This window comes from Eubalaena glacialis, chromosome 14, assembly GCF_028564815.1.
Source record: "Eubalaena glacialis isolate mEubGla1 chromosome 14, mEubGla1.1.hap2.+ XY, whole genome shotgun sequence".
NCBI lineage: Eukaryota > Metazoa > Chordata > Mammalia > Artiodactyla > Balaenidae > Eubalaena > Eubalaena glacialis.
In genome coordinates this window covers 21844648-21868692 of record NC_083729.1, presented here as the reverse complement: position 1 = coordinate 21868692, position 24045 = coordinate 21844648, and the positions used below count along the sequence as shown (strand labels likewise).

At 44.7% G+C, this 24045-nt stretch overlaps 2 protein-coding genes across 4 annotated transcripts in view; both read left to right on the top strand.

Annotated features, from left to right (window-relative positions):
• The first annotated feature begins 1228 nt into the window (after positions 1–1228).
• FNDC4 (fibronectin type III domain containing 4) lies at positions 1229–4335 on the top strand. 2 transcript variants are annotated; one of them, XM_061210700.1, is made up of 7 exons: positions 1232–1565; positions 1746–1890; positions 1981–2096; positions 2328–2532; positions 3008–3097; positions 3430–3554; positions 3721–4335. In XM_061210700.1, the coding sequence occupies exons 2-7, from the start codon at positions 1770–1772 to the stop codon at positions 3754–3756; spliced, it is 693 nt and encodes a 230-aa protein (XP_061066683.1). In that variant the 5' UTR covers positions 1232–1565; positions 1746–1769; the 3' UTR covers positions 3757–4335. The 2 variants fall into 2 exon arrangements, with proteins under 2 accessions (XP_061066684.1, XP_061066683.1); XM_061210701.1 differs by lacking the exon at positions 3430–3554 and having other exon boundaries at positions 1229–1565.
• A 2472-nt stretch (positions 4336–6807) lies between these two features.
• Positions 6808–24045, top strand: part of IFT172 (intraflagellar transport 172) — a 41756-nt gene continuing 24518 nt past the window's right edge. For both annotated transcript variants that reach the window (XM_061211239.1, XM_061211238.1), the window contains exons 1-16: positions 6808–6981; positions 9573–9716; positions 10291–10403; positions 10834–10873; positions 11178–11243; positions 11455–11534; positions 11753–11840; positions 12658–12872; positions 13781–13904; positions 14320–14415; positions 15326–15487; positions 15847–15900; positions 16142–16245; positions 16420–16505; positions 19325–19437; positions 20419–20586. In XM_061211239.1, the coding sequence (XP_061067222.1) occupies positions 6943–6981; positions 9573–9716; positions 10291–10403; positions 10834–10873; positions 11178–11243; positions 11455–11534; positions 11753–11840; positions 12658–12872; positions 13781–13904; positions 14320–14415; positions 15326–15487; positions 15847–15900; positions 16142–16245; positions 16420–16505; positions 19325–19437; positions 20419–20586 (1692 nt within the window). In that variant the 5' untranslated portion in view covers positions 6808–6942. The remainder of the gene's footprint in view (positions 6982–9572; positions 9717–10290; positions 10404–10833; positions 10874–11177; positions 11244–11454; positions 11535–11752; positions 11841–12657; positions 12873–13780; positions 13905–14319; positions 14416–15325; positions 15488–15846; positions 15901–16141; positions 16246–16419; positions 16506–19324; positions 19438–20418; positions 20587–24045) is intronic.

The following is a 24045-nucleotide window of genomic DNA, read 5'->3' as shown; positions in this document are numbered from 1 at the left end:
ACACAGAAAACAAACTTATGGTTACCAAAGGGGAAAGGTGGGGGGGAGGGATAAATTAGGAGTTTGGGAGTAACAGATACACACTACTATATATAAAATAAACAACAAGGACCTACTGTATAGCACAGGGAACTGTATTCAGTACCTTGTAATAACCTACAATGGAAGAGAATCTGGAAAAGAATATATGTATATATGAATCACTTTATTGTACACCTGAAACTAACACTTTGTAAATCAATTACAGTTCAATTTTTTTAAAAAGATGATGATATTGACACCCTCATTTTTCAGATGATGAAACTGAAGCTCAGAGAAGTTAAGTTAGTTGCTGAAGATCACACAGCTGACAGAATTGGGACTCACACCCAGGTTCTCACTCCAGATCTCATGCTCAACCAAAGCATGGAATAACTTAAGGATTTACATGTTTATTGAATAAATGAAGTAACTAACAAATTGGTGCAATTAATAATAATCTCTCATTCACACAGTGTTATAAGCTTTATAAAGATCGTTCCCCAATATTGTCTCATTTGATCCTCACAACAGCCCTGTTGGATGCTCTGATTTACACGTGGGAAACCTGAGACTTAGATTAACCTCTTTGTCTAAGGCCACACGGTAAGTCCCAGAGCTAAGACAAGAAACAGGTCGTCTCTCTTTAAATTTCCCCTATAAACCCAGCACTCTTAATAATCGCCGTATCTCCAGCTATTAACATGCCAGACACATAGAGAACGCTCAATAAATATTTGCCTAATAAATGAAAGAACGACTGAGAGAATGAAGGGAATCAATATCAGATTATGAATGGGGAAGATACTTAAAAGCTGACGCAGTCTACAAGTAGGAGATTGTCAAAATAATTACTATCTCCATCATTCTGTCCCCTCCCGCACCGGAGGTGGAATTCCACTTCCCAACTCGGCTAATTCCATCTGGGGAGGGAGAAGCCTCCCAGGTGCCTGAGACCCTCGCACCTGCGCCTCTCCCGACATGCCCCCGTCCCCCACGCCCCTGCCGGGGCTTATCACACAGAGCCGGGATCTGGAGGTTTGGGGGCCCGAGAGGCCGCCAATGAGAGGGTCGTGGGAGGAGTCCCGAAAGAACCGGGTTGGGGGGGCGTTGATGACGGCGGCGAGAACCCCAGCTGGGCGGGGCGGGCCCGCACGTCCCGGCCGGGCTGCGGCGGAGCGACGGGGGCCAGCTCTGCAGAAGGCGGCGGCTGGCTTGCCGGGACGGTCACATCTGCTGCAGGGGCCGGCGGAGGCAGCCGCACCGCCTCCCGCCCCGGAGACCCAGGCCAGCCTCCGGGCCGTGCCGCCACCGCCCCCTTCTCTCGGACAGACTGCGCGGCCGGTCGGAGCTCGGGGGGCTTCGTAGCCCCGCGGCCCGCGCCCGCTACGCCTCCGCCCTCTGCCCGCAGCTCGGTCCAGCGCCGCCCGCCTCGCCGGGCCCGCGCCGGGATGGGGTAGGGACAGCGCCACGGAGTCGGGCGATGGGCCGCCCTCTGGGCACCGAGCAGCCCCCCGAGGCCTGAGCGACCGCGAGGACCGGCGGAGGTGGGTGTGGGCAGAGCAGAGCCGCGCACCAGGGGCGCCGGGATGTGGCGGGGGCCAGGAAGGCATGGGGAAAAGGGGGGCTCTGGGGCTGCTGTGGGCCATGGGGAGCCAGGGAGAGCTGCTGCCCACCCGCTCGTTCTGGCAAGTCCTTGACCCTCCCACAACTCCTGCCACCTCCAGGAGCCCCGCCTGGATGTCAAACGGATGCCCCAGTGCCTCCCAGCGGACTCGGTGGGGACCATGGCTTCGCTAATGCCCCTCTCCCCATATCTAAGCCCCACTGTCCTCCTGCTGGTCAGTTGTGACCTGGGCTTTGTACGAGCAGGTGCGTAAAGGGGGAGAGGGTGGGAGGTAACCAGAGTTAGTCTGTGGGTGGAATCTGTTAACCGGTTAACGAACGCACTGGCACCCGCAGACCGGCCTCCCTCTCCTGTGAATGTGACAGTCACTCACCTCAGAGCCAACTCGGCCACTGTGTCTTGGGACGTCCCAGAAGGCAACATCGTCATTGGCTACTCCATTTCCCAGCAAGTATGAATCACCCTTCTGCTACCCTAACCCGTGTCCTTGGATCTCTGAACATTCCTTCTGTCACCTCCCTCCCCACCCCAGCTCCCCTCCCAGCTGTGGGAGAATCTGGGAGCTGGGATTCCCTGGCTCACGCTGCCCTTTTCACCCTTACTCCCTTGGAGTGCTTGGATGTTCAGGAGGTGGCCTGGGACCAGGGTGAGGCTGTCCTCCTCTCTCACCAACTCCCTGCAGCGACAGAATGGACCGGGGCAACGTGTGATCCGGGAGGTGAACACCACCACTCGGGCCTGTGCCCTCTGGGGCCTGGCTGAAGACAGTGACTACACAGTGCAGGTCAGGAGCATCGGCCTTCGGGGAGAAAGCCCCCCAGGGCCACGGGTGCACTTCCGGACTCTCAAGGGTTCTGACCGGCTACCCTCAAACAGCTCGAGCCCAGGTGAGGGTCTCAGGTATTCCTCGCTCCCTAAAGCTTTGGATTCTCTGGCTCTTTACCTGGTCTTTGGTCTCCTGTTTACTTCCCTAAAGCAAGCAGCCGTCTAGCTTAGATGAATAGAAGGATGATTTAATTCATTGTACTGCCAGGAAAGGAAGGAAAGCAGGTTGGCAGGGGACCGGGTATAGACAGGCTGGTAACGAATTCCTTGGGGGAAGGGCTTTTAAGCTTCCTTTTACCCAGCCTCAGTTCACAGCAGCTGCAGCCTGCGTGAGTGAGTACCTGACCTGCAGCCCCCCGGCTTTTTGGTCTCTAACCACCTGTCCAGCAACAGCTTCCCAGAGAGGGGCTACCAGTGGCAACGCTGTGATGGGTCTACCTTGGCTCTAATCCCCAGCATCTCCAACCTTAACTGTCTGCACAGACATAGCTCTCTAGCTGCTCCCTGTAACCTGGGGTCTGTCTCCTTCCTTCTCAGGTGACATCACAGTGGAGGGTCTGGATGGAGAGCGACCTCTGCAGACGGGGGAAGTGGTCATCATTGTGGTGGTGTTGCTCATGTGGGCTGGTGAGTAAGCAGCTGGACAGGGCACCATGGATTGAGTGGGGCTCAGTGAAGGTGGGAGTTGGTGAAGGTTGTTGGGAGAAAAGGGGGTGAGAGCAGTGGCGTGGGGAGAGGTTTAGTTGAGAGGGATGAGCAGGAAAAGTTTGAAGAGAGGGAGAGGAGGCTTTAGGGAGCCCAGAGAGGATGATGAAGAAGGTGGTGCTTGTGCATGGGGACCAGGAATTCAAAGATTTTCTTCTCGGATTTTCTAGAAACTGTGTGGGTATCTCACTGCCTTTCGAGGCTGTGAGTGGGGAGGTCAAGATCAAGGTTCAGATTGTGTTGTTGTGTTTCAGCTGTAATTGGGCTATTCTGCCGTCAGTATGACATCATCAAGGACAATGACTCCAACAATAACCCCAAGGAGAAGGGGAAGGGACCGGAACAGAGTCCTCAGGGAAGGCCAGTGGGGACAAGACAGGTGATGTGCGGCCAGAGAGGGAGGGAAGGGCGATTTTGCCTCTAGAAGCAGTGAGGGAAAGGGTGAAGGGCCACAGAGGGGCAAGAGAAGAGGGAGAATGGAAATTTGGGATGGAGGAGGCTATCGCCTTCCTGAAATTAGAGACTCAAGCCATCTTCTTTCGCAGAAAAACTCACCATCCATCAACACCATTGACGTATGAGTGAAGAAACAGAACCAGAAGACAGATGCACTAACATCCTGGGGATGGGGATGGGGTCAGGGAGAGCCCAAGATGGTGATTTGCCCAAGACTGAAGGATCCCACAGTCTCCCAGAGGGTAATGACACTCCCACAATCTCAGGCCTGGTATCCATTCTCTTTCCACTGTGAGCAGGGCCAGAAGGTAGGTCTGTTAGGGTCTGAGCCCCTGGACCTGGGGAGTGGATATCAGATGGGATATGTCCTTCCATCCCCCAGGTCCAGGAGAGAGTCACTTGTTCAACCCTATCCCATTAGGTCCCAAATGGGGCCCCCATTTCACCTGCGTCAGGACCCTTGGCATCCCCAGCTGCCCCCACGTCTTGCCTCTGGGTCTCAGAGAGGAGTGTTTCTGTGGGTACTTCACCTCCCCCAGCAAATAAAAGAAATTGTCTGGGCCTGGAGGCAGATGCTGCACTGCACTACTCCAATGTCTTCCATGGAGCCTCAGGTGCTCCCCCTCTCACCTGGCAGCCCCTTCAGCTGCTGGTGATCTCACCCCTTGGACATTTTTCCAATAAAGTTTCTTGGACAAACTGGAGCTGACTGTATGGGATACTGTCTAGTATGCTGAAAACATTTCTCCACTGTCTCTCCCCTGACTACAAGGGCCCTTCACACCACCACCAACTTGACAGGAGCAGACTCTTATTTGAAGGTGTTTGCTTTGATTCTCCAGCCTGGAATTGGGTGGAGCAGAGCCAGAAAGAGGCATAGAAAACGAGGGCCGTAGATCCTTTTCCTTTTTTGGGTGAGAAGGGGGAGCAGGAAAAAAAGAGGATATAAATTCTTCATGTACTAGTGGAAACTAAGGTTATGGCACATGAGAGGGCCAGTAGCCTTTTTATCTTCACTGCCCACATTGGCAGCTCAGCTCCTCACCATTTATTCCTCTGATTTCATCAACCCTGAGCTAATTTTCAGAAAAGGACTGAACAGGGTCTTGGGACAAATGAAAGAACAGCTACACTAATGGATCCCTGGGTGCCAAGTGTTCCTCTCCCGTGCATTTCTGTGCCTATTCTTCCCTGCCCTCGCTTTCCCTTTTGTCTGTATGTCTCTCTGTTCATTCGGTCAAAGTCAGTAATAATTGTAAAGAATAAATGAGTTTATATTCACTCTCGGCCATTATATCCAGAGGAGGATTCTGGAAATAAAACTGGGGTTGGAACTCTCTTTTCAAAAGAATTATAATTTGGGGGACTTCCCTGGTGGCGCAGTGGTTAAGAATCCGCCTGTCAATGCAGGGGACACGGGTTCGAGCCCTGGTCCGGGAAGATCCTACATGCCACGGAGCAGCTAAGCCCGTGCGCCACAACTACTGAAGCCCGCGTGCCTAGAGCCCATGTTCCGCAACAAGAGAAACCACCGCAGTGAGAAACCCGTGCACGAAAAGGAAGAGTAGCCCCCGCTGGCCGCAACTAGAGAAAGCCTGCGCACAGAAACAAAGACCCAAAACGCAGCCAAAAATAAATAAAATTTTTTAAAAACACTACTATTAAAAAAAAAAGAATTATAATTTGGGCTCTGGGGCCTACTTGTTTCCTGTGAAAATAGGGACTGTCCTCTACTTTTTCCTAAGTTCCATGGGGAGGTTGGTGCCAGTGAAAGAAACACCTGTTGACATTTGCAAGCACTCTGTGGGAAAGACTTCAGAACCCAGAATCTGTCTGGACAGCATATGCTACACTGTCTGGAAGGTAACAGTCTTCTCCACGTATGATCCTCCGAGAGGTGGCTTATGAATAACTCTCCTTTTTTGCATCTTGATCTCTCTGGTATGTTACAAGAAATTAGACCAATAATTCTGAAAGGGACCCCAGTTCAAACAAAGATCAGGAAGTCAGTCAGTGTCTTTTAAACCTAACCAAGCTCCAACCCCGGGTTTCACAAGACTACACCTGTCAGGTGAGCCAAGCTCTGGTCTGCCCTCTGCCCTAAACCATAAAAGCATCCTGATCTAAGCAGCAGTCTTAAACTCACCATTTTCCAGTTCAAAAGTAGGGTGTTTTACCTCTCTCTGACCACTGCTTCCAAAGCACATATCTCTCAGACTCTGGATACATCATCATTTCTGAGGATAGGAGTGTCACAGGGTATATAGTAGCATGGGATGGAGATAGGGAGCTAGAAGTTAAGAAGGAATATAGGGCTTCCCTGGTGGCGCAGTGGTTAAGAATCCACCTGCCAATGCAGGGGACACGGGTTCGAGCCCTGGTCCGGAAAGATCCCACATGCTGCGGAGCAACTAAGCCTGTGCGCCACAACTACTGAGCCTGTGCTCTAGAGCCCGCAAGCCGCAGCTACTGAGCCCACGTGCCACAACTACTGAAGCCCATGCGCCTAGAGCCTGTGCTCCGCAACAGAAGCCACCTGCTCGCCGCAAATGGAGGAAGCCCGCGCACAGTAACGAAGACCCCAATGCAGCCAAAGATAAATAAATATATTTTTAAAAAAGAAGGAATACAAAGGGTGTTTAAATGCACCAGCTCTGGGTTGAATCCCAGTTCCGTCCTTAACGCACTGTGTTAGCTTAGGCAAGTGACCCCTCTAATCCTGAGTCTCATGTTATATAAAATGGAACTAATAAGATTAAAGGAGACAATGCATGTACAACACTTTGCACGGTACCTGGCAGACACATACTGAGTATTCCCCGTTACCCATCGTTATCAGCCTTGTGATCCCGTGCAAGTTACATAACCTATTTAGGATCAATTCCGTAAAAGGCCTATAATAGCAACTGCCCTGCTTTCCTCCAGGGTTGTGCGGATTAAAAGAAGGCACTCAGCCACGCTTACGTACATCGAACAGCTAGAGAGACTACGATTACGTAGGACCCCGGAGATTGCGGAAGGCTTGTGGGCGTGGCTGGAGTTTGGGTTTGCATGCCACGATGGGATTGGTCGAGGAGAGAATTCATCAAGCCCTCTGGTGGGGGGTGGGTCCCGGGTCCCTCCCTAGACCTCACTGCGGCTGCGCGGGTTCTGTTTTGCTTCGCTGCGAACCTACGCGGTGACCTTGCGACGCGTGTCGCGCTCAGGTCGCTTCTGCGTCAGCAGCTGACGCTGCGGCTGCGTGGTGGGTTGTCCAGGTAACCACGGGAGTTGTCCGCTATCTGTTGGCATCTGAGAGACAGGTGTTCGTTATGCAGTTGAAGCACCTGAGGACCCTGCTGAGCCCCCAGGTGAGGAGTCGCGTGCCTCTTCCCTCCCTCGCCCGCCTTAATGTTCCAAGAAAAGTGGGGGACTGAAGTTTAAAAACGTTGAGCGCCTACTGTGTGCAGAAGACCGAAGGCTATAGTTGTGATTCGCACTCTGCTACGTCCATAGAGTGTTGAGTAGGTGAGATGGAGTGCTGAGCACCGTAGCTTTCATTTCGTTCCATTTAACGAATCGGTTGTGTACCAGGTCCCGTGGTGGGGCTCCAGGGGATCCAGAACTTGCTCAGTTGTTGCGCTTGCCTTCAAGAGGCTCGTACTAGAGGCAGAGGCGCACGTGTAAACAACGAACATTGATCTACACCTCTCAAATAAGCGCTTTAGGTGTAAGCCCACCTAAAGGAGTGCAGACGACCACACCGTTCGTTCTGATGGTGAAGATCCCAGATTCAGAAGAGGCTGGACACTGGGGGAGGAGCCCTAGAACATGGTGAAGAAAGGCTGGGTTTCGGAGTCAGGAGGCCAGAATTCAAGTCCTAGCGCCCCACTACTTTAAATAAATGACCTGATACCCCTGACTTTAGCCTTTATCACACAGGCTCTCTGAGCACTCACCCAAACGTCTACATTTGGAAAACGGGAGTAATAATAATCGCAGCCTTAGGGGGTTAGGGGGAAGAATTAAAGGAAGTAGTATACACAAGAGAACGTTGTAACTGAAAAGCAGCGTGAAAACTGATAGACAAGAGAGAAGGACATTCAAAATGCAAAGGACAAAATAGTAGAAAGCTAATAAGAATATCTGTCATAACTGAATGTTTAAGGTGTACCAGGACAACATAAGTAAAGAAGCTAGTGTTGTGGATTATGGAGTCAGACACACATGGATTTAAATCTTGGTTCTGCCACTTAAACTGTGTTTGTAAACTTGAGCAAATTACTTAACCTTTCTGTGCCTCAGTTTCCGCATCCGTAAAAGATGCATAATAATAGCTTTTACCTTAGCTATGAGATAAAATGAGATAATGCATATCAAGCACTTAGCAAAGTGCCTAGTCCATGCTTGTTAAAGGTTAGCTATTATTCTGTTCTCTACCTCATGTAATCCTCGCTACAGTCCTGTGAGGTACATATTGTAGAGAAAGGAGAATTGATTGATTATGAGAATCAGGAAGGCTTCACAGAGAATGTGGCTTTAAGAGAATAGAAGGAAATTAGAACGAAAGAGAGGTGTGCTCATTGCTCAGTAAACTGTTCTCTGAATCTGTATTTCTAAAATTCCTTTACCCTAATGGAATAATTGGAAATGAAATCTTCCTTCAATCTTTCAAAATAAGATGATGTCACGATGCAGGTAAGGGCTGAATGCCCAGGATTGGGCAAAATGATTAAGGAAGATGATTGGCAACAATTGATAAGCCCTCTACCCTCCTAACCTAATTTAGTCAAGAGTTGGAGGGGGCTAAATGTGGTGGTGTGGCTATTTTCTGACTCCAGTTTGAGGATTTTGATGAAAAATGCCTTTTTTACCTCTGACTTTGGAAGTGGGTAGGTTAGGAGTAAAAAGTAACAATGTTTTAAGCCAGGGCTCTAGAGCCCAAGTAGTTAAACAATTGGAGCAGAAATTAAATTTTTTATTTCAAGGAGGGAAATCCTTAGTGCAGAACCACAGACCACCAGGGCTGGTGGTGGAAGGGACAGACATGACAAGAATAATTCACTGGGAGTTGATCGCTTCTAACTTGGGCTTCTGTGAAGTGGATTGTTAAGGGTAAAAAAAGACAAAAACCAAAGTGGCATTGTTTATCCTGTCTCAACTCTGATTATTTTACTTCCCATTCCAGAACTTTCACTGTCTCTCCCTTTCCTACCAAATAAGCCCAAACTCAGCCTAGCTTCAAAAACCCTTGTTGAACTGGCCTCTGTCTGTTTTTCCTGCCTCACCTCCTCTATTCTGCTATTTACAATATAGTTTCAGCTAAATTAAATTACTATTTATTGACCAGAACTTGCCATTGCTCATGCCATTCCTTCTACCTCAGGTAATTTCCCTACCTAACTGTATCCATTCTTCAAAGCGTAATGTTGATCATTTAAGTGGAAAACTATCTCAGGCTTTTCCAAACTATTACAGTGCTTTATATGTGCCTCTCTTATGGGACTTTTCCCGTTTTTTGTACCATCTTATTAGATCCTTGGGCAGGGACCATGTTTTGCTCTTTGTCTCTCTCTTAGCCCTTGGCCAAGTGCCTTTTTTATTAAAGTACTCAAAAAACATTAATTGAATGAATGGCTAAAGACCAAAACTTTGCATTTATTTCAGTAGCAGACCTGGGGAATGAGGGAATAAGGAGGCCACTGCAGGGACACATTGGTACAGTTGATTTACCATGTCACCTCTTAGTGCATTTGCATTATGGGTTTCTAGAAGCACTTTGTTCTCACCATCCAGGGCTCTATGGCCTTGGAGACCTGGATGGATTATGGGCATCTCTTTGTTTTAAGGACTGTGCTAGAAGGAAAATTGACCAGAGTCACACTAGGAGTAATGGAACTAGAAATGCTTTTGGCATTCTGGACCAGCACCTGGGTTTATTTTTGCCCCTTTGCTTCTGCAGGATGGAGCTGCAAAGGTCACCTGCATGGCATGGTCCCAGAACAATGCCAAATTTGCTGTCTGCGCAGTGGACCGAGTGGTGTTGCTGTATGATGAACATGGGGAGCGAAGAGATAAATTCTCCACCAAACCAGCCGACATGAAGGTGAAGGGAATATTCATGTGTACCTTAATCTGTTGATGGGACCCTATAAATCTAGAAAACTTCCTATCCTGCTTCCTAGACACAGGCATAAGAAATGGCCCGCCCTTCCTTTTCTCAGTATAAAGCCCTCAAGCCCACTACAGTCACACATGCACCTTTTCTTCTTTTTTTTCTTTTTTTAGATTAGAGCATAGTAGTCTTTTTTTTATATATAAATTTATTTTTTTTTAATTTATTTATTTGTGGCTGCGTTGGGTCTTCGTTGCTCCGTGAGGGCTTTCTCTAGTTGTGGCGAGTGAGGGATACTCTTTGTTGCAGTGTGTGGGCTTCTCACTGTGGTGGCTTCTCTTGTTGTGGAGCACGGGCTCTAGGCGCACAGGCTTCAGTAGTTGTAGCTCGCGGGCTTAGTTGCTCTGTGGCATGTGGGAGCTTCCCGGACCAGGGCTCGAACCCATGTCCCCTGCATTGGCAGGCGGATTCTTAACCACTGTGCCACCAGGGAAGTCCACCTTTTCTTCCCTTTTAAGGATACTCATTACTTCTTTTTCTTTCCTTTTTTCTTTTTGACTCTTAGTATGGCAGGAAGAGCTATATGGTGAAGGGCATGGCTTTTTCTCCTGATTCCACCAAGATTGCCATAGGACAGACTGACAACATCATCTATGTCTACAAGATTGGAGAAGATTGGTGAGGATAGAGATTGGGAGATGGGGTGTCCCAGAGAAGAAGGGAAAGGCAGGAAGAAATCCCTCACTGGGAAGGGGGAATAGAGAGGATGAGGAGCCAAGCTGGGGCTTGGAAGGTAGAGGCCTTCTGGAGTCTGTTGTTGTAGCTTCCCTACCTTTGCGTGCACCACGTGTTCTATGATCCCATCCCTGGAAGAGTTAGTCTTAGATCAACAAGGAGGCCCTGTGAGATCCTGGGGAGCCCGGAGTGATGTTTTGTCTTTGCTATTCTTCCAAAGCTACTCAGGCTCCTTTGAGGGCTTCTGTGGAGTGGTAGGAAACACTAGCGGGCCAGGGAAGGTATCTACAATTCCTCCCCTCCCGCAGCATCATTTGTGGCAGTTTATTCATGGAAGTGGTTTGTAATATGCTTCCCTCCTTTTATTTGACAGGGGTGACAAGAAAGTCATCTGTAACAAGTTCATCCAGACGGTAAAGTTCAAACCAGTCCCTGGGAGATTAGGATGAACAAGCATGTATCAGTATATCCGCTTATAAATACAACCAGAAGTTGCATTTGTTAACATCTGGCTCTGACTTTTCCTACTGCGTGAATGTACTGCCTGCCTGCTCATCCCCCTGTGCTTTCCTCCTTAGAGCCCGGTTGTGTCCCCTCCTCTCTTTCCCTACAGGGGGTTGGAGTGGTGGCATGTGGTGGGCTGTTCAGGTGCAGGTTGTTATCAGTGTGCTAACATACATAGACAGCTTTATCCTTTTCATTCTTTCTTTCTTACAGAGTGCTGTTACTTGTCTGCAGTGGCCAGCAGAATACATCATTGTCTTTGGACTGGCTGAAGGGAAGGTAAAGGAGGGAAGAGAAACACAGGAGAGGTTGTGCATGGGGATAATGGTTCTGGAAAGAGGTATATGGTTAATCTTCTCCCTTAGGGTCAAGTTGTGTACTGGGGAGACTACCCAGGGAACAGTTTTTGGTTTTTTCTTTTTCTTTCCTTAGGACCTGGGTGAAATTGAAAGTAGCCTAACCAGACTTTTGTCCATTCTCCCATTTTCAGGTTCGTTTAGCAAACACCAAAACTAATAAATCATCTACCATCTATGGGACAGATTCTTACGTGGTGTCCCTGACAACGAAGTGAGTAAGGAAGAGCGGTATCCCAAAAGCTTGGAAATGGTAGGAAAAGCTATAGGGGACTCTGGACTGGGGGACCATAGTATGAAAGATGGAGAGGGCTGGTAGCAGGAACCGCAGGTAGGGTAGTGTTTGACAGAGAAAGGGGACTTTCTTAGTGAGACAGGATGCTCTAATGTCTTCCTGTATTTCTCTCCTTTCCTCCTTTTCCCCTTTTTTAGTTGCTCTGGGAAAGGAATTCTCTCTGGTCATGCAGATGGCACCATTGTTAGGTATTTCTTTGATGATGAAGGCTCTGGAGAGTCACAGGTATGAATAAAGGATGCTCTGGAATAAGGGAGAAGGAAATCCCAAGAACTCTCCGAGAGGAGTTTGGACATCTAAGGAATTTAGATCATGGTGCTGGGAGAAGAGGCTAGAGGAATGAGACCTCAGGCAGAGAGACACTTGGATGCGGCCACAGAGAGGATTTGTTTTTCAGAGGCCAGAGCTTAATATTTATGGGAAAGGATGAATCAGGTGGAAGGGACCTTGAGGCAAAGAGAAATAAAGACTCCGAGAGTAATGAAAAGTGAAAATTATTCTCATTTATGTAAAATATATATTCATGTATATAAATTCGTAGAAAAAAAGGGTTGTTTACTCTTGAGAGGGAAAATATGGGGGATTAAAGGAAGGTTCATGTTTTAATCTATGTAATTATTGTTTGAATCATTTACATTAAGAATTACTTTTGTAATAATTAAATGTATCCCCCCTGGAATAAAGGGGCCATATGCTCCCTGTGGGCCTATACGGTATTGGTTAATGTGTAGGACAGCTTCCTTTGGGGGGCCTTATAAGGTGAATATTAAAGATCTGCAGACACAAGTATTTTGAGGTTCTATCTTGAACACAAGATCAATAAGTGTGTATATATGTCATAAAAGATGTGTGTGTGAGTGTAAGACAGAAAGATAATTTGTGAAGTCTTCGGATTAAGATGTGTTAGGGTGGGAAAATGTTGGGAGAAAGATTTCTGCAGAGTAGGATGGTCAGAGTGAGTGTGTCAGATGCTAGGAATGAGAAATTTCTGAGATGGAGTCCTCAGAGTCAGAGTGATTGAAACCCTCTACTTCTGTCTTAGGGGAAGTTGGTGAACCACCCATGCCCACCCTATGCCTTGGCTTGGGCAACCAACAGCATTGTGGCTGCAGGCTGTGATCGGAGGATTGTGGCCTATGGAAAGGAAGGCCACGTGCTACAAACTTTTGACTATAGCCGTGACCCTCAGGAACGGGAGTTCACCACAGCTGCAGCAAGTCCTGGGGGCCAGTCTGTTGTGCTGGGAAGTTATGACAGGTGGGTCTCCTTTCCAGTCGCAGCTTCTGCCTGCTTTCCCTGTGTACACTCTTCTTTAGTCCAGTTTTGCTTCTCAACCAGAGTGGGAGACTGGATCAGAATCAAGTGATTCTTAAGTTTTAATTCATGCACTTTCCTCTTCCCGCTCCCACCATCCGTTGGCATGTCGGCAGTTCCAAAATGCACCGTGCTCTTGTTGTGTCTCTGCCTCTCCCCGGGATTCCACAGCAGAATTCATCTCCACTTTCTTTGTGTTCCCTTTGCCCCTTTTCAGACCACTGGCTTAGTGTTTATCACATTATATTATACTTTGGTGTTTGTATCTAACTGGTTAAATTGAAGAGCCCTTGAGAAGAGGGCCTATTATTCTTTTTTTTTTTAAGTCTCCAGGGCCTAGATTAGCATCTAGTATATAATACATGCTCAAATGTTTGGTAAATGAATGAATGAATGAATGAATGAATGAATGATGGAACGGTGAATAAATAGGTAGAGTCTGGGTCCTATCTCTTCCTTGGAGCGCTTTTAACCCCAGCTTTGTCAGTCCTGTCTTTCTGTCCCCTTCAGTCTCATGTGTGTCTCTTCCTTTCTTTCTTCTCTGACTCCTACCATTTCTCTTTTCTTTTTCCATATTTCTCTATTGCTAACAGCTCATTTTTCTCACCAGCCACAATCTCTTTTTATTTTCTCCACTCCTATCTCTCTTACTCCATTTTACTTTTGACTTGATTTTCCCAATTTACTTCCTTTGAACACTTTTGTCCTCTCCTACTAGACCTCCCAACTTGTCTGTTCTCTTTTATTTCCTCTGTTCTCTGATGTAGCAAGACTAATTTCCTTCCGTTACAGGCCCATTTTCAGTTTTTCTCAGCCTCCAACTCTTCTAAAAGCCACATACTTAATTTCAGACTTCGGGTACTCAACTGGAGCCCTCGAAGAAGCATCTGGGAAGAGGCAAAGCCCAAGGAGATTGCCAACTTATACACCATCACTGCCTTGGCCTGGAAGCGGGATGGCTCACGACTCTGTGCGGTGTGTGACTAGTAACCCCTTCCTGCTTTGGTGACTTTCTTCAAATTAAGAAAAATCCCACCTTATCCTAAAGCACTCTCTCCTGACACTAGAGAATCTCCTCTTCCCTTTTGACCACAATCTAAAACTCTGACGTTACAGGCAGGAAAGAGAAATGCATACCTTATTGGAGGCCAAATGGGACAAGAGTCTTATAGGCAGGGATGATTTCTCCATTATATCCCATCACTATGTGATTCTCTTGAGTCCTGCAATTGCCACCTCTTTCCTGCTGGTACTTCCAAAAACTACCAGCCCTTTTACTGCCAACTCTTCTGTAGATTCTAGAACCTAGGATTTGAGAGTGTCTCTAAATACCCTCTACATGCCTACGTACTGTGTGTGTTACCCTTTATGCTGTCACTTTCCCTTCCAGGGCACACTCTGTGGTGGAGTGGAACAGTTTGACTGCTGCCTCCGAAGGAGCATTTACAAGAATAAGTTTGAGTTGACGTATGTGGGACCTAGCCAGGTAAGCGGCTGATAGCCTGCCACACTGAGATTTTGCCATGGCTCACTCATCCTTGTAGTACTTCCCTGCCGTCTGGCCACAGCACAGAGTCAAATTAACCTCTGGCAGAGCTGTTCTGAGGAATAGAATGTGTCAGGGCAACTCTCTGGCAGCTTTCCTGCTATAGTTCTTACAGCTTATTGTAAGAAAAGGATTAACCACCAGGTTTAAGGGGTACAGAGATTGCCATTTACATCTTCCTGGTTTAAAACTTCACTGCCTATAGGATGGCAACTGGGGAAGTTGATAAATAGGATTATAATTCTGAATTCTTTTGTTGTAAGGCCTCTGAACTCACTGTGTATGATGTTGCAAGCTCATTTCTTAGTTTCTGAGCCCACTTTTCTCTTTTCTCTACCTCCACCCTCCTTTCCTTCATTTATTATTCATTGATTCCTTTAGTCTTCCATTTTCTCCAGAAATATTTATCCATTCTTTATGTGTCAGCACTGTTAAGCATTGAGAATTCAAAGATAGTTATCTGTAATACATTGTCCCTTATTTGAGAAGATCATTCTAGCAAAGGAGACAGACATATCAGAAGATAATACAGCACACTGTGGTAAAGTTATCATAAAAGTTTGTACAAAGAGCTACAGGAACATAGGGAGAGTGATTGGTTTAACCCAATGGAACTTTCAGAATCGTATGTATTATAAACATCAAAAGAGATAATATATTAAAGCATTTCATAAATAGTAAAGCATTATGTAAATGTGAGGTGTCCCTTTTACCAAGAATATCCTAGGCCAGGCAAGGAAAAAAGATGTTACTTTGTTTAGCCCTGTGAAGGTGGGCAAAGGGCACAGCATGTTCACCCCTCTTTCGGATTGGGGGAAGCCTGGGGAGCTCAGACTCGTCTCCTACCAAGGTGATTGTGAAGAACCTCTCATCGGGGACCCGAGTGGTACTCAAGTCACACTATGGCTATGAGGTGGAAGAGGTGAAAATCCTGGGAAAGGAACGCTACCTGGTGGCCCACACGTCAGACACATTGTTGCTGGGGGACCTGAACACTAATCGCCTTAGTGAGGTAGGAACCAAAAATGGAGAGGTAGGGAATGGGGCGTCCTGAGGTGCTACTCAGGCAAGCCAGGGTCGCTGGGGGAAGATCTCCATGGGAAGCTCTGACATTCTGGTGTTGGGGACCTGGCTTCAGGGAATGAGACCCAGGAGGCTTAGAATCCTGGAATATGAATCACCGTTGTTGGACTGTTTTTACACCATCTCCCAGAAGCATAGGGACTAGGGCAAAATCTGACATAGCCTCTCTTTTGTGCAATGTCAAAGCCTCCCCCAATTCGATCTCTCTGCATCCCACCCTGTTGTTCTTTCAGCATCATCTTGGATAGTTATCCACATTGTTCCCTATGTCTTTTCCCCCCTTAACAGGTAGCTTGGCAGGGATCTGGTGGCAATGAGAAGTATTTCTTTGAAAATGAAAATGTGAGTAGAGCTTGATTCACCATCACTGTCCTGATAAGCCTCCTTCTAGCTTCTGTGTAGCAGGATGGCAAGTGGCAAGGGGTTGAGAAAACAGCAGATAAAGTGGGAGGGTGAAATAGGCAGAGGAACAGAATGAACAGAAAGGTGGGTGTCACTTTGAACTCATGGTACACCTCCCTCGACTGTTTTTCTCTTTCTTCATGTAATCTTTCCACTGTATAACAATTCCATTCATCCCCAGGTATGCATGATCTTCAATGCTGGAGAGCTAACCCTGGTGGAATATGGGAGTAATGATACCCTGGGTTCTGTACGTACTGAATTCATGAACCCCCATCTCATCAGGTAACCCCACCAGGTTCTCGAAATTATTGAAACCCAAAAGAATTCCTTTTGACTTCTAACTCCTGTATGCTCAGGTTAATCTAAAGTCTTCATCCCATATGGTATTTCAGAGCTCCTATTAAACATCCCAGCTACCTAAGCCCATTTTGCCTCACCTGACCCTTCATGTTTCAGTGTCCGTATTAATGAGAGGCGCCAGCGAGGAATGGAGGATAATAAGAAATTGGCTTATCTTGTTGATATTAAGACTATTGCTGTAGGTGAGTAAGACTCTCTCATAATTGTAATAACAAAATAGATGTTTATAAAGCACTTCCATGTCACAGGATTGTGTGCAGAGGAGAATCCAGGAATCTGAGAGGCATCAGGTAAATGTGTGACCTCATTCTTACAGTGGATATGTGAAATGTTTAAATCCATATGTGTATGTCTATATCTAGAAGTCTAGATACAGATGCATTGGTATGTATAGGCCTGCCCATATAATTATTCATGTTCTCTAGGCATATATCTCAGGGCTGGAAAATTGTGAATTGTAGAAAAGAACCATTAGCAAATTTAAGAATTTTCCTGTTTAGACTTCATAGGATCACAGATTCTTAGAACTGGAAGGGGCCTTACTTTCTGTTTAGTTTGTCATTAATAAGTAGTGATGACAAACTTTATGTGCATTTCACAAATGTTCACATTTATAAATCGTATTGTATATATTAATAGTTAATTTTTTATCATGAAATGTTTTAAGCATAGGAAAAAAGTATAAAGAATAGCATGGTATTCTCTAAAAAGTTTAGAGAATAACATATCCAGGTAGTGTAGGTATTAAGAACAGGGCTCTGGAGTCAAACCTCCCCACTTCTCTACTTACTACATGTGTAATCATAGGTAAATTACTTCACCTTTCTGCATCTCAATTTCCTCATCTACAAAATGGGGATAAAAATAGGACCTACTTCATATGAAAAGCACTTAGACTAGTGCCTAGTATATAATAAGTGCTTAATAAATGTTAGCTATTTATAATAATAATATTATTATTACTTGTGTACCCATACCCAGTTCTGTCAAATCCTTACATTTCATTATTTTTACCTTGGATCTTTTCTCTCTTCTCTATTGATGGATATTTGTTGGTTTTTCACTGTTACAGTATTTCAGTTCTCTAAGGTTTATACCCAGCATGGAATTGCTGAATCGTAAAAGAGGTACATCTTCAGTTTCACTGAATATTTCCAAATTGCTCTCTGAAGAGGTTGTACCAATTTACACTCCCACCCCAGTTACAGTTCCACTTCCTCTCCAATGCTTGAAGTTGCCGGACTTCATTATTTGGCTCAATCTGATGTATATGAAAATATATTTCATTGTTTTAATTTTTTTGTTCATTTGTTTATTGGCCATTTGGATTTCTTCTGTGAATTGCCAGTTCATATCCGTTGCCTATTTTTAAAATTAGGTTGTCTTTTCTTTATTTACGTGAAGGAGTTCTGTGTGTGTGTGTATAGGCTTTGATGGTTATTTGCATTGCAGCTGTTGTCTCAGCCTGTGGCTTGTCTTTTCTCTCCTTTTCAGCATTTCTTAGTATTTAGACATTTTTAAGTTTAATGTAGTCCATTTTATCACTTTTTTTTTTACTGAAGTATAGTTCAGTTTACAGTGTTGTATATCACTTTTTAATAAATAGTTTGTGGTTTTTGAGGTCTTATTTAAGAAATCCCTCCCTACTCCCTCCTGTATTTTGGCATTTAAAATTTTGCTTTTTACCTGGAATTTATTTTTGTGCATAATGTGGGTAGGAATCTAATTTTATTTTTTTTCCATATGTTTAACCATTGTTCGAAAGTCCATTCTTCACTCACTAGTATGTAATGTCGTCTCTCATAAATCAAGTTTCCATATACATATGGGTCTGTTCTTAAGATATTTTTACATTTCATGAATTTTCTATTTCACATGAAGTTGCTGAGCTCAGAAATGTAAGTATCTATAATAGAAATAATAATACAGTCCAGTGGCCTAAGTTCTAAGTTCCAGTGGCCTAAGTTCTCTCAGCAGTAATGAGCTGTGAGATTTTGGACAAGTCACCTCACTCTGTAGGTCTTATCTTCAATGTATGTTGACAGAGTTCTTCTCTTAACCATTTCGGGTCATCGACCCCTTTGAGTATCTAATTAAAAGCATAGATCCTTTCCCAGAAAAATATCTACACACATAATTTTGTATGTAATTTCAGAGTGCTCACAGAAATAGGGTCCCCACAGCTCTAGCATTCTATGGTTGTACTTATAATCGGGGCATTAAAACATGGATTTATCATTTTGCTTTTTAATTAAAGGAAAATTCATTTTTAAGTTGGTCTTCCCAGTAGTGGACATCCGCTGGCATTTGGTCTTTAGCTTAAGCATAGGTAACAAAAGCAGGCACATTGCTTGTTGATAATGTATATCAGTAAGACCTGTGAATGGGCTTTGTTCAAGAGATTCCCTGAAAGCACCCTAGCCAACCCTGAGTGGTCTGTTCTAAACATGATTGTTTCTTATATTGCCTACAAAATTCAGACCAAACTAATATTCATCCTCTGCACTGACCAGCCTAACTTTAGTTAGAGGTTCCCCCTGTTTCGTCTGTGTGCCTTCACCACTCTTCGTCCCTAAGTGTTCTTATATCACTGCCACTCAAATATGCAGGTACCTCCTTGGAGCACATATGATCACCAGGGTCATTTCGTTCATCAGCTTTCTCTCACTGGTGTGTTTGCTCTAATTGTGGTTCATCATGAGAACAGAAGCCAGTTGCTCCATAGTTCTGACCTGCTCTGAGACAACTCCAAGAGTCCCAGAGAGGAATCACATTTCTTGATGAGTCTGGATCTTTTGAGTTAATAACTGCAGAGTTAAACAAAACCTCTATAATTTTAGAAGAAATACAGCATCTTAAGCATCTTAGCAAAATTATGTTGTACTGCCCATTTCCATTCCTGAGTGACATTATCTAGACTAATGCAACATTCTTAAAGCCAGACTTTCACAGGCCACCTCATGCCTTGTATGTGATTAACCCTGTTTCCTTTACTCTCTAGTGGACCTGATTGGTGGCTACAACATTGGCACCATCAGCCATGAGAGCCGTGTGGATTGGCTGGAACTTAATGAGACTGGGCACAAGCTTCTCTTCAGGGACCGGAAACTTCGTGTGAGGAGGGTTACTAAGGCCTTAGCCATAGACTGGTCCATAAAGGATGTGGTACTAGCTGCCAGCAGGGACTGTGGGAGGCAGGATAGGACATAATTTCTTGGGGCTATGCCATTAGCATAGCAAAAGGCACAGAAGAATCAACATTCTTTGTATCTGCTATCACCACCCATCCCATTTTACCCTTCAGGAGATTGTGTCATGATGGCACCAAAGTCAAGAGAGGAATTTGGGAGTTGATGTCTCTCTTACTATTCACAGATCTGTGCCCTCATGAAACATCCTTACCCCTGCATTCCTCTTCCTCATGCCTAGCTGACCTTAGCCCACAACTACTGCTCCAGTGCTCTTCAGCTACACTTATCTGACGGCACTGAAGCTGGCTTGAGGACAGTCTCCCCCAGCCCCTTATTGATTCTGATCTCAATATGGTATCACCAAAGAGTTCAACCTCAGGGGCAAAAGGGACTCTCTGGTGATTTTTTGTTTCATTTTCATTGTGATGTGAAAGCCATCACAAATTTCCAGACCATTTAATTTGTCTGGTGCCCTTACTTTTGTAATCCAGGCTGGTAACTCTGGCCCAGAGTTATTCTAAGAATGAAAGTCTGGGACTTCCCTGGCGGTCCACTGGTTAAGACTCTGCACTTCCACTGCAGGGGGTGCAGGTTCGATCCCTGGTCAGGAACTAAGATCCCACATGCCTTGCAGCGCAGCCAAAAAAAGTCTGACCTTCTCCTAACTTAAATTCCTAGGGTGTAGATCTTTGCTCTTTTGATCATCTCTTATTTGGCCAGAGTCAGAATATGCCAACTCAGCATAAACTTGAAGGGTTTATGGTTGAAGATCAGTAAGCTTTGAAATTCAGCATGTACCTGACTGGTGGGTTAGCTCACCACATTTCACCATTAGGAAAATTGTCAAGATGAGAAGACACCCGTATCTCCTTTGAATTGTGCTATCTGCTTCTTCCTCCTTCAGTTGCACCTGTACGACATTGAAAGCTGCTCTAAGACAATGATCCTCAGCTTCTGCTCCTACGTGCAGTGGGTCCCAGGAAGTGATGTGCTGGTAGCTCAGAACCGAAACAACTTGTGTGTGTGGTACAACATTGAGGCACCTGAGAGAGTCACCATGTCCTCTATCAGGGTATGTTGACACAGGGCACCTCAGACATAGTGATGAGCTGATGAATTAGAACCCTGAGTAGGCTCTGAAGTGTGCTTGGTTTCTCTGCCCACCACCCATAATCTCTTTAATGGAGTTGGCAGGTGATGCTTAGACTCCTTCCCACAGTGGACCAGGCCCCAGAGCCATCCTTGTTCAGATTCCTGACATTATATTAGACCCTTGGAGTATGGGTCTCTATTATAGTGGGAATTCACCAAGTCATAACATGGAGTCCCCTTAGGCTGGAAGATCCCCCAATAGGAGGAGTAGTTCCATATCACCTCCTTGTGTGCTGATTCTCTGTTACAAGCCATTCAGAGTTCCATTTTTTTAAGACTGCTGATCAGACCCTCTCTCCTATCCCACGACAACATCACACACACAAGTAATATTCCAAAATCTGGGAGGAGCCTATGCAAACAGAGAAAAGAGGCCCCTATGGTAGGCTAGGATGACTGGTGTGGGTGTGGGTAGAGCACTTGATACTTCCTTTTTGTTCTTTCTATATCTCTTTTTTTCTCCTTTTTTGCCTCATTTTAGACTGATTAAGGTTGAGTTTTTGTGGGGGTCGGGGGGTTGTCCTTTTCTAAATACTCTTTTTTTTCACTTTTTTGGTTTGAAGGTTATACATCCTATTTCTATAGCAGTTACCCTTAAAAGTTCACCATGTATTTAAATTAACAAAGTCTAAAGTTAATCAGCATCAAACCGCCCCCTGCACTGCAAACAATACAAGGACCATAAAAGACTTTAAATGTGATTACCTCCCCTTTGCCATTGTTGTCTAGTATTTTGGTTCCCTTCTGTTATCCCCAAAGTTAGACATTATTATTTTATACAGACAGAATTTGTATAGATTTACCGTCATAGTGCCAGTTTCTCTGTTCACCTTTTCCTTTTGCATTGCTGATCTTCCCTCTGGAGTTATTTTTCTTCCTCTTCTTGAAGAATATCATTTAGAAGTTTCTTTTTTTTTTTTTGAATTTTTGAATTTTATTTTATTTTTTATACAGCAGGTTCTTATTAGTTATCTATTTTATACATCTTATTGTATACATGTCAATCCCAGTCTCCCAATTCAACCCACCACCACCCCACCCCTCCGCCACTTTCCCCCCTTGGTGTCCATACGTTTGTTCTCTACATCTGTGTCTCTATTTCTGCCCTGCAAACTGGTTCATCTGTGCCATTTTTCTAGGTTCCACATATATGCATTAATATACGATATTTGTTTTTCTCTTTCTGACTTACTTCACGCTGTATGACAGTCTCTAGATCCATCCACGTCTCTACAAATGACCCAGTTTCGTTCCTTTTTATGGCTGAGTAATATTCCATTGTATATATGTACCACATCTTCTTTATCCATTCGTCTGTCGATGGGCGTTTAGGTTGCTTCCATGACCTGGCTATTGTAAATAGTGCTGCAGTGAACACTGGGGTGCATGTGTCTTTTTGAATTACGGTTTTCTCTGGGTGTATGCCCAGTAGTGGGATTGCTGGGTCATATGGTAATTCTGTTTTTAGTTTTTTAAGGAACCTCCATACTGTTCTCCATAGTGGCTGTATCAATTTACATTCCCACCAACAGTGCAAGAGGGTTCCCTTTTCTCCACACCCTCTCCAGCATTTGTTGTTTGTAGATTTTCTGATGATGCCCATTCTAACTGGTGTGAGGTGATACCTCATTGTAGTTTTGATTTGCATTTCTCTAATAATTAGTGATGTTGAGCAGCTTTTCATGTGCTTTTTGGCCATCTGTATGTCTTCTTTGGAGAAATGTCTATTTAGGTCTTCTGCCCATTTTTTGATTAGGTTGTTTGTCTTTTTAATATTGAGCTGCATGAGCTGTTTATATATTTTGGAGATTAATCCTTTCTCTGTTGATTCTTTGCAAATATTTTCTCCCATTCTGAGGGTTGTCTTTTCGTCTTGTTTGTAGTTTCCTTTGCTGTGCAAAAGCTTTTAAGTTTCATTAGGTCCCATTTGTTTATTTTTTGTTTTTATTTCCATTACTCTAGATGTATCAGAAAAGATCTTGCTGTGATTTATGTCAAAGAGTGTTCTTCCTATGTTTCCTCTAAGAGTTTTATAGTGTCCAGTCTTACATTTAGGTCTTTAATCTATCTTGAGTTTATTTTTGTGTATGGTGTTAGGGAGTGTTTTAATTTCATTCTTTTACATGTAGCTGTCCAGTTTTCCCAGCACCACTTATTGAAGAGACTATCCTTTCTCCATTGTATATCCTTGCCTCCTTTGTCATAGATTAGTTGACCATAGGTGCATGGGTTTATCTCTGGGCTTTCTATCCTGTTCCATTGATCTATATTTCTGTTTTTGTGCCAGTACCATATTGTCTTGATTACTGTAGCTTTGTAGTATAGTCTGAAGTCAGGGCATCTGATTCCTCCAGCTCTGTTTTTTTCCCTCAAGACTTCTTTGGCTATTCAGGGTCTTCTGTGTCTCCATACAAATTTAAAAATTTTTTTGTTCTAGTTCTGTAAAAAATGCCATTGGTAATTTGATAGGGATTGCATTGAATCTGTAGATTGCTTTGGGTAGTATAGTCATTTTCACAATATTGATTCTTCCAATCCAAGAACATGATATATCTCTCCATCTGTTTGTATCATCTTTGATTTCTTTCATCAGTGTCTTTTTTTTTTTTTTTTTAGAAAAGAGACTTTTATTCCGAAGGATTATTGTGAGGGGGAAGGGGGACTGTTACAAGGGGATGAGCGTTTACTAATGGGGGAGGGACTATTACAATAGAGGGGGGACCGATTACTGTAGAGGAAGGACTATATCTGTACAAGGGGCAGTATTACCGTGGAGGGGTGACTAACATGATAGGGGGTGAAATATGACAATCAGTGGGGGCTCTGACAATGTGGGGCTATATAATTCTAGAGAGGGGACTCATAATACAGGAGGACTCTTACTGTAGCGAGGGGACAATTACTATAGAGGAAGGACTATATCTGTACAAGAGGCATCATTACTCATCAGTGTCTTATAGTTTTCTGAGTACAGGTTTTTTACCTCCTTAGGTAGGTTTATTCCTAGGTATTTTATTCTTTTTGTTGCAGTGGTGAATGGGATTGTTTCCTTAATTTCTCTTTCTGATCTTTCGTTGTTAGTGTATAGGAATGCAAGAGATTTATGTGTGTTAATTTTGTATCCTGCAACTTTACCAAATTCATTGATTAGCTCTAGTAGTTTTCTGATGGCATCTTTAGGATTCTCTATGTACTGTATCATGTCATCTGCAAACAGTGACAGTTTTACTTCTTCTTTTCCAATCTGTATTCCTCTTATTTCTTTTTCTTCTCTGATTGCCATGGCTAGGACTTCCAAAACTATGTTGAATAATAATGACGAGGTGGACATCCTTGTCTTGTTCCTGATCTTAGAGGAAATGCTTTCAGTTTTTCACCA

What these genes read in the sequence shown, in the direction of transcription:
- FNDC4 (XM_061210700.1), top strand. Translation starts at nt 1,770, where the DNA reads ATGCCCCAGTGCCTCCCAGCGGACTCGGTGGGGACCATGGCTTCGCTA. An exon ending in CCTGGGCTTTGTACGAGCAG is followed by an intron (nt 1,891 to 1,980) that starts GTGCGTAAAGGG and finishes TGGCACCCGCAG; the next exon opens with ACCGGCCTCCCTCTCCTGTG. An exon ending in GGTGTTGCTCATGTGGGCTG is followed by an intron (nt 3,098 to 3,429) that starts GTGAGTAAGCAG and finishes GTTGTGTTTCAG; the next exon opens with CTGTAATTGGGCTATTCTGC.